This window comes from Rhinolophus ferrumequinum, chromosome 3 (genome assembly GCF_004115265.2).
Source record: "Rhinolophus ferrumequinum isolate MPI-CBG mRhiFer1 chromosome 3, mRhiFer1_v1.p, whole genome shotgun sequence".
NCBI classification, from domain to species: Eukaryota; Metazoa; Chordata; class Mammalia; order Chiroptera; family Rhinolophidae; genus Rhinolophus; species Rhinolophus ferrumequinum.
In genome coordinates, this window is record NC_046286.1 from 6,232,389 (window position 1) to 6,241,840 (window position 9,452).

Here is a 9,452-nt window from a genome sequence, read left to right on the forward strand (position 1 = left end):
AATGAGATCACTTCTTTCTGGGGGAATAACAGGCGTCGTGGAGGTGACAGGTACGTTGAAATATGCAGGATTTTGACAATCATGGTCTATGTGATGGGATTAGATGGAAAAGAAAGAGCATTTCAGATTTTGTTTATTCTAGAAACTCAGGTGCACAGAAGGAAAGTGCAAGGTACATTCAGAATGAAGAAGATACCTGTTTGGCCACAGTAAATGGTCTGGGTAGGGGCAAAGAAGAGGGCCCCACATGTCGGAATGAAGCCAGGTGGGAGGGTCCTTGTGGTCCAGCAGTCAAACTTCTATCGTTGTTACCAACTAGCAAGCGTTCCTTCTTTTCAGCTCTGTCCCAAGTCACGGTGACCCTTTCCCTGGAATAGGTTTACTTTCATTCTTTTGATCACAATGCAACAAAAATATAAGGACATTAAGAGTCAGAAAATGTGTCAGAGTGTTTCACATGCTCTCTTATCTCCTGTTAAATAAAATGCATTCATTTTATGTTATCACACCTGTACCTGAGGGTAGCCATCGTCAGAGGCCTGAGCCATCCTGGGCCCTGAGCTGGCGTTCCTCTCTCATACTGGAGGTGGACAGAGGGTACAGGTAGCCCAGGGGTTCTCAAAGGGTGGAGATTTTACTCCCAGGACACATTTGGTAATATCTGGAGACATTTTTGATTGTCACTTACTGGGTGACATCTAGCGAGTAGAGGCTAGAGATGATGCTAAACATCCTACAACACACAGGACAGCCCTCCAAGGAAACATTATTGGGCCTGAAACCTCCCCGGGCTTAGTGTTATAGTCATTTACTGATTGTCATATTGTTGGGGTGGGAGTGTTACAAAAAGTCCTTTTAAAAATCCGTTTAAAAAAGGAACTGCAACTAGTTTGGGAGATCCACCAGGCTTCCAAATGAAAGAACTTCAGGTAGAGGAATCTAAGTATATTCTATATTATTTTTTACATGTATTACATAATTACATATTAATCTCCATATATTATAAATCCCCATACTCTGAAAACATGCAAAGAGCTTATGTAAGAACAATGCTCATAAAACTAATAATATTTTCTATTCCAACAACAAAAGAAAGACAGAAAGAAAGGAAGGAATAAAGAAAGAAAAGAGAAAAGCATTACATAAAGCAAGTGATGAAAGTTTCAGGCCCCTATGGGGATTCTTTCTGAAAACTTTCCCTAACACAGGTAGGTGCTTATTGCGAGGGAATGGTTGATAATATTACATCAAGCGTCAGCATCAGTGCTTTTACAAAGAGCACTGCCCTGGGTCTCAGTCAAACCCAACGACATGATTCCGGTCCTAACTATGAGAATTTGAGAATAAAAGAGTTCTTTACTCTTTCTAAACACTCTCGCTTACTTCCTACTGTTATATCAAAAATGGCTAAGTACTCCTGCCCCACCTTCTCTCACTCATGTCTCCTGTATTTTTACTTTTCGCTGTAGTTACTCTTGCCTCCTCGAATCCAAAAAGCGCCCTCCCAAAGGTTAACGTGAAGGAAACCACCAGCAAAGCTTATGCCATGTAAGTTTCTGCTTAATTGAGAACACATTCTTTCCTTTGAGGGGTGGGGGCAGCTAAGCGACATTGTCTGTCTGGGACCCTTTTCTAGTTCGTGTGATTACCGTGCTCCCCTTCACATTTCATGAACTAGCCCCTCTTCTCTGTGCTTCACGGGGGTGATGTGTGGGAAAGGGACCTCTTCATACTGGCAGTGTCATTCTCCTCGGCGGCCTGCTGTGTACCGTGGGGAATGCGCCTTCTCTGAGTGCAGTGAGAGGATGTGTCACCCCCTCGTATCTTACTCTCTGGCCACGTCTCAGTTCAAGAGAGCAACCAGGCACGCTACATCCTAGCCTTAGGTAGCCGCTACATGGTATGAACTGAGGGCCTCCTTCAATCCAAATAGTTTCCTACCAGCATGATAAGGAAGCTAACTTTCCTATCTTGTAGATTGTCCCCAGAAAATCTTTCTTACAATCTTACAATGCACATCAATTGTCTGGGTTATGTAACAGGCACTCCATTATTATCTTTGCAGTTGTTATGAGAGGGCCTGGGGATCTCTATATTTTTAAGTTCCCTGGGATCACATTACCCAGGCTCCCTTACTAGCCAGATGCCAGTTGGGTTAGCCAGGGGAAGGCACCAGCAAGAGATCAGAGCGGGAGTCAAGGATATTTCTGCTCTCTGACCTCATCGCTTCCTGCCCTGGGGCAGCTCTGGCATTGGCTGGGTTTCTCTATGGCCACAGCCGCAGGGTTGGGAGAGCAGTGCTGGAGGCACTCTTACTTTTGATATTCCCACTCCATATTATACCAAATATATTAAAATATATCTGCTTCTTCCATTAAGTATCATTTTAATTCTAAAACTTTTGAAAGAGTTTGCATAAATTTAATAATTTTGTGCTTGGGCATAAATTATGCATTTTTTCTCTTAATTTAAACTTTATTGTATTAACATATAACTGTATAAAAGTTTGAGTTTCAGTGGACTAGTTGACATGATGTTACTCCAATCAATATTCATCGATTACAAAATAAAGGTCTCTGGGGCCCGCCAGGGCTGACAACCACGGCATTGGCGTGTCTGATCCTTCTGAGCTGGGAAAGGGCCCTGACAGTAGAGGACACAGGACAGGCCACTAACAAACCACCTCCTTTGTCTCTTTGCCCAGGGCGAGCCCTGCTGAAGACTCCAATTGGGTGAGCAAGGTATTCAAGAAGAACAAACAAAAGACAAGCGGTACCAGAAAAGCCTTCCCCAAACATCCAAGATCCAAAAAGCCAGCCAGCAAAGTGCAGTGAGCATGACTAATGTTTCTGAATCCCACAGGGAAGACCAGCTTTGGGAACAGCCTGCAGGAAAATCACAAGGGATGGGGTGGGGTGGGGTGGGAGTCAGGAGCTGGGCTTTGGAATCCGATGTGTCCGACATAAAATCCCCGCTCTGCCACAGTCTCACTCAGTGAGCACGCTTAGGACACGTGGTCTTTCTGAGTCTCTGTTTCCTTATCAGTCAAACAGGGATAAGACCAACTCCTAAGGTTGTTGTGAGCGTTTAATGAAGTCAGCTGTGTAAATCGCTTCGCAGAGTGCAAGAGGTGTAACGGCACTCAATACTTAGTAGATATCGTGGTTATGTAACTCCCAGAGGTTGAGTGGTGAACTCTCAGCTTCTGAATACAACAGTTCTAGAAAACCCAACTAGACAGGTGGGTGCCCAGGTGACCCTCCACACGTAGAGCTCCTAGCTGTGCCCACCCTATGTCTAAAAGCCCTAATCAAACCAACGTAGGCCTGCTTCTTATAGCCTTTTCACTGTATTATGTTGTCATTGATTTAATCACTCAACCTTCAGGTATCAGACACACCTACTAGATGCTTAGCACTCTTCCGGGCTCTGGGGAACTCAAAGATGAATTAAACTCGATCCCCAACTTTCAAGAGTTTATCCCAAACTGAACTTCAGACCAAAGATAAGAATAAAACCTACAAATCTGATGAACTGTGAGCCCCAATATAAACCAAGCCTTTATTTTTTTCTTAACTGAGCCATAATATTGTTAAAGGCACATGCATACATACACACACTCTCAAAAATCCAACATGCCAGCCTCAAACACAAACCAAACAGGGTATCATCTACAATTTTTTGCTGGATTATCAAAGTAGTCTCCAAGTGGAACAACCCTCGCTGCTGTTTAATTTGCTTTAAGCCTTTCTTGGTCAGAAAAATCCCTAAATCATTCTAAGGGACATCCTTCCGGCTCGCTCCAGTCCTGGATGGGGGTCCTTGGGTAGATAGAGGGATGTAGTAGGTTGGTGAGGGTCGGAAGCTCAACCTGGCAGCCACAGACCCATTTCAGAGTCTGGACAAGTAGGTACTTGGTGGGTGGCGGGAAGCAGTGTGGTGGGGAGGAGATTCTCGGGGCTGCTCCAGGAAGTGGGGGAGACCCACATGTCACTTTCTGGATTGAAGGATGGGTAAGGAGGGTGCAGGACCCAGCAGGCAATTGGTGGTCCCTGGTGGTCATTGAGTCAGTGCAGCCTGGGATTAGTCTTTCAATGTTCCTTGGTGTCTAGTCCCAAGATTTCCCTGACCTTTCAGCTCAGGGTCAAGTTTGGTCATGAGAAGGTAGCAGGTCTGCAGTAGAGGGTAGAGGAGCCTCCCTGGCTGGGAGTGCCATCTGGGAGCCAGGCCCTGACTAAGGTAGGTCCCTTGGTTCCCCAGCCAGGCTGCTTCCCATACAAAAGAGAAGTGGAAACTCTGCAATTCAGCCAGAGCTACCTTGGTTGATAAACTTCTAGGAATCAAGGTGCTTTATAAAAAAGCAGGCTGTGATAAAAACAAACAAAACATTCATAAACTGTGAGAGACACTGTTGTCGGTGGGTCACACGTCCTGTCCTGTCTGCGGTGCTCCTTTATAGAAAGGATTGAGAAACTGCCTGGAGGTGATTTACTGATTGATGAGCTTAAGCAATTCCATACAGATCTACTGCTTCAAGCATCAAAAACCAGAGTAGGGGGCAGAAAAGAAAAGCTCAAAAATGTTAGGCATAGAGAAGGAGCAGTGATCCAGAAAGAGGAGAAATCTGCTCATTTCCTCCCAAAGTACTGTCACAAGGGACACTGTCACATCCATGGGCTAGTCCTGTGTAAATTCCTGGTCCCCAGCTGATACCCTCCCAACAAAGACGAGAGAGGCTAAAATAAAAGAAGCTACAGGGTAGATGTTCCATACGTCATTAATCTGTGTGTGTGTGTGTGTGTGTGTGTGTGTGTGTGTGTGTGTGTTTTAAATCAGATATTCAGATTCACACTCTGATGTACAGATTATATTAGTCCATTATCACTGCTATGATTATGCTGCATAACAAACAACCCTCCCTACCCTAAATCTCCGTGCATTACAAAACAAACATTTGTTTTTGTCTTACGTAAGTCTATGAGTTGGATGGGATAGCTCTGCTCAGGCTACAGTCTGGGGTCAAGTCTGCTCCCTGGCCCTTTCATTCCAGGACCTGCAGTTCTGCCAGATCTGCTCTTGTCTGGAGCATGGCTAGATATATGTATCAGCATAGCTTTCCTCTGCTAATCTTGTCTCTCTCTCCTCCAATAAGAGTTCAGTGGTCACCTGACTCAGGTTCTGTAACTAGCCTCAAAGTGGAAAGACAGATGGAGAAATTGAGAGACTGGCTACAAATGGAAAAGGAGGAGGTCCACCTTGCTATTGCCACTCAGATCCTCCTGATTACTACCACGCCTGTCAGACTCCTCAAAATGCCACCACTTGAGAGCCCCTCCTTTGATTTACTATGGAATTTCTACCTAGTCAAATGTGAATGTAATAATAATAGCTAGAACTTATATAGTAGTTACCATGTTCTCAACACTGTGGTACAGAAAGGTTAAGTAACATGCCCAAAGTCACACAGTTGGTAGGTGGCAAAGGTAGGATCTGAATCCAGGTTGTCTGTCACCAGCATCTTGATGCTGACCACAAAGCAATACAGCCACCCAGGGTAGCCACCCGGAGCTGGATTGAGAGTCAGAAGTCATAGGGTCTAGTCCTAGTTTCTCCATTTGGGCAGCGAGAGGCCTAGCGTACACTCGGAGGTGCTTAGGGAGACATGGCAGGGTGTAGGTCAGGATGCCATGCTAACGAGGTTGGACTTCGCCTTTAGGGCTGGGGAGTCATCGCAGGGTTTAAACAACAGAATGACACAGTCAGATTTGAAAATTACGCAGGAATATGCAAATTCACATCCCAACATCTCTCTGAGGTGGGCTCAGTAGGTGTCTTCCTACAATTGCCCAGAGAGGGCAAGTGACTTGCCCAGGGTGACACAGCAGGTGAAGGAGGGTTTGGAACTCAGGTCTTTCCATCCCCAGATTCTGTCTCCTTTCTCCTCACATGTGCTTCCTTGGCTTCTCACATCCAGGTCTGCTCCCTACCCACTCAACTTCTCTCTGCTCTCCACTTCTGAGACTGTTTGGGTCACCTACAGGCCTCATCCCAGCCGGATCCAGGAATACAGCTGTCCTGAGGTATGGAACTCCCCAGGGGGTCTCTGGAGGCCTGATACTGCCTGCCCTGTCCCAGGATACTGTGGTGACCCCTGAGCACCAGGAACCCAGCTTTCTTTCTGCCCCCACCTGCCTCTTCCTTGTCATAGTCAAGGCCAACACTAGCCTGTGTAATGCCTTGGGCACTAAGAAAACAGCACCCCTTCCTTGAGAACTTGACTGCCAGCTGCTGGAAGATTGTCATAATACACTGATTTTGTTAGAACTGCTAACTGCTGGAGATCTGTATGAAGGACAGAGGAGGCGTGATCCAAAACTACGGTGTTTAAATTAAAAAAAACTATATTACAGTAAAAGACATTGCCATTAATGCCCCTCAAAATACTCCCCCTCACTTTGAACACACTTATCCCATCATTCTTGCCACTTTCTGAAGCAGTCCTGGAAGTCCTCTTTCATGAGTGTCTTTAGTTGCGCTGTCGTGGCTGCCACGACGTCCTGAATCGATTCAAAACCTTTACTTTTCATGGTCATTTTGACTTTGGGAAAGAGCCAGAAGTCACATGATGCCAGATCTGGTGAATAAGGTGGATGAGGACACACCATAATGTTTTTATTTGACAGATAATGCTGTACCAGAAGTGATGTGTGACATGGTGCCTTCCGTTGTGATCACAAAATCAGTGAATGCTGTTGATGAGTGCCATCCAACGGAAAGGCAAGGATCTCCAATATGGGAAACTGCATATCAAACCTTAGTAACAGTGTGTGACAAGTTTCAACTTGTTTGGTGCAGTCAGTTGGGTGTGAGCTACGGTTGAGAGAAAGTGTGTTTTAAAGTGTGCCGTCAATCATCCTCCATCACGACAACACTCCATGTCACACATCACTTCTGGTCGGGCAATTTCTGTCCAATAAAAACATTACGGTGTGTCCTCGTCCACCTTATTCACTGATCTGGCAACGTGCAACTTCTGACTCTTCCTCAAAGTCAAAATGATTCAGGACATCGAGGCAGCCATGACGGTGCAACTAAAGACACTCATGAAAGAGGACTCCCAGAACTGCTTCAGAAAGTGGCAAGAATGATGGGATAAGTGTGTTTGAAGCGAGGGGCAGTATTTTGAGGGAGACTAATGGCAATGTCTCTTTTACTGTAATAAATTTCTTTTATTTAAACATTCACTGTTTTGTTTGATCACACCTCATACAAAGCTACTAAATTGTACAAATAACATACGACAGAAGTGTGCCCATGGGTGCCTACTCCTTTGTACTGGCAGTGTGTCCATGTACAGTGTGCAACCTGCATGACTGTACTAGGCACTCTGGAGGCCATTCCCCCTCTTTCCCCTTCCTGAAAACCCAAATATTAACCAGAGTTTTGTAAGCCGAATAATGTTTCGAACAATCCTTTATCAACTCCTGCTCTGCAATGGAATTCTCCATTTGCAAAAGACCCTTGTATAATAAAGCAAACCTTCTAACTGGCTTTTATTATAAATTGAGATTTCCAACTTGGATGCCTTGGGTTGTTGGCTATGCCGGGGTCTGACGACTGCCCACGGGGAATGAAGCTGTGGGGAATGTTCTCAGTGAAAACAAGGGGAGGCAAGTCCTAGCTGGGGGACTTAGAAATGATGACTCTGTGTCCTTTCTCTAGGAAGCTGTGAGCGGAGAGAGAAAACTTGAGCTGGAACAGGAAAGAACCTGATGACCTCGAGGCCACACCTTCTCCCCATTGTTCTCAGATGCCCTCCCCTAACCCTTGGCCTTTTGGGGACCAGAGAGACAACCAAGACCAAGCCTGTTGGTGTAGAGGGTCCTGCTTTCTCCAGGCAAGCGCCTCCTTGTCTAAACATCCTCTCAGCTTCCCTGTGGTCCCTGCAACCCTTCCACTACCCTGCAATGGACAGACAGATGAACAGGGATGGACGTCATCACAGACTGGAACCGAAGAGCATGCAGCACAGCCCCGCCCTGGCTGGCTGGGCTCTGGGCCTTCCTCCCAACCCCAGCCTGAGTTTGCTTCTTTGAGATGGACAGGATCCATCCTAGCCCCCAGGACCTAGTCCACAGGGCAAAACTCTGGGGGAAGGGGTGGGGGTGGGGTGTCAGGCAGGGCTGAGCCATGGACGCACTTCCCTGTTTCCTGTGGTGTCAAGAGACCAGCACTTCTTTTGCTTTGTTTTTAATTCACACAGCATATGAAAGGCTCCACTGGAAACCACTGACTCTGCCTCAGCTGCTCACTGGAATCCCCAGGTGGAGTTGATTGGCATGCAGCCTTTAAGAGCTCCCCAGGGATTACGTGGTGTAGCTGTGTTGAGCTGGCCACCAGGGACTTCCCTGAGTCCTGGTGTGGTTGGAGAGGAAACGGGAGGCTAGCCATCCCTGGCCCTCCCCTCCCCCAGCCCAAATGAGGGCAGACTCTGCTGTTCACACCGAAGTGAAAATGTACCACGAAAAAGACACCTTCGGCCTCAATGTGTCCAGCCTTTCCAGAAAAAAAAGAGCCCCTCTGCTCCCCATGTGCGTGACCGCCAGCCCCCGCCAGGCCCAGCAGTAAGGAAGCCCGAGCCCACAGGCCTCACGTGCATTTGTTTAACAAACCCTGGAACGCAAGACCCAGAGGACTGGGTGGAAGACAGCCCTCAACTGGGCGGGGGCGCCGCAAAAGTAGCCAATAAGGGTGGGGGGCTCTTATGGCAAGGAGGCCCCCTGGAGCGGTGGAGCCTAAGTTGAACAGGACCAAGTCAGGGAACATGAGTCCATGCAAATGCCCTTCAGAAGATTCGCCTAGAAGCACCTCAGTGTGCCACTGAGAGGCCTGAGCAGAATCAGATCTCAGGTGTGCTTGCACCCTCTACCTTCTCGTCTTCTGTGGCCACAGGAAGTGCCCTGGGGGTTCTGTGGAGCGGCCCACCTGGAGGCAATCCTTTCCTCCTGGAGTGGTCTTGCTGTTTGCAGGCTGCTGTATGCCCAGAGGCTGGGAACCAAGGGAGGGAGGGTTTCAGTCGTGCAAAACTCAGGAACACATATGCCCTGGTGTGCCAGGGAGAATTGCACATGATATTAACTGTTGTTTTAACTGACAGCCTGTATTTAGAGCCCAGATGCTCTTAGGTTACAGTTATAAGTATCTGTCATGCAGGGTGTCGTGCGGGATCTCAGCTCCCGCTCCCCACATAAGAACGCAGGACATGGTGAGGCCAAAAAAGAACACCCACGGAGCCATAGGGGAGTCATACCACTATATTCTCGCTGGCGGATGGGTTGGAGACACAGGAAGTAGGAGCCACACGATCCGTAACTTGCCGTCCACTTCTCTCTACCAACCAACCTCACTTGCTAGCTGTAATCCGCTCTTGCTAGCTCAGCCACCATCTGCCT

General features: G+C 47.2%; 1 protein-coding gene across 2 annotated transcripts in view; it reads left to right on the top strand.

The window, feature by feature from the left end:
• PNPLA1 (patatin like phospholipase domain containing 1) overlaps positions 1–9,298 on the top strand; it is a 43,089-nt gene extending 33,791 nt beyond the window's left edge. For both annotated transcript variants that reach the window (XM_033094183.1, XM_033094184.1), the window contains exons 7-10: positions 1,470–1,548; positions 2,705–2,830; positions 5,975–6,080; positions 7,723–9,298. In XM_033094183.1, the coding sequence (XP_032950074.1) occupies positions 1,470–1,548; positions 2,705–2,830; positions 5,975–6,080; positions 7,723–7,773 (362 nt within the window). In that variant the 3' untranslated portion in view covers positions 7,774–9,298. The remainder of the gene's footprint in view (positions 1–1,469; positions 1,549–2,704; positions 2,831–5,974; positions 6,081–7,722) is intronic.
• Positions 9,299–9,452: the final 154 nt, after the last annotated feature.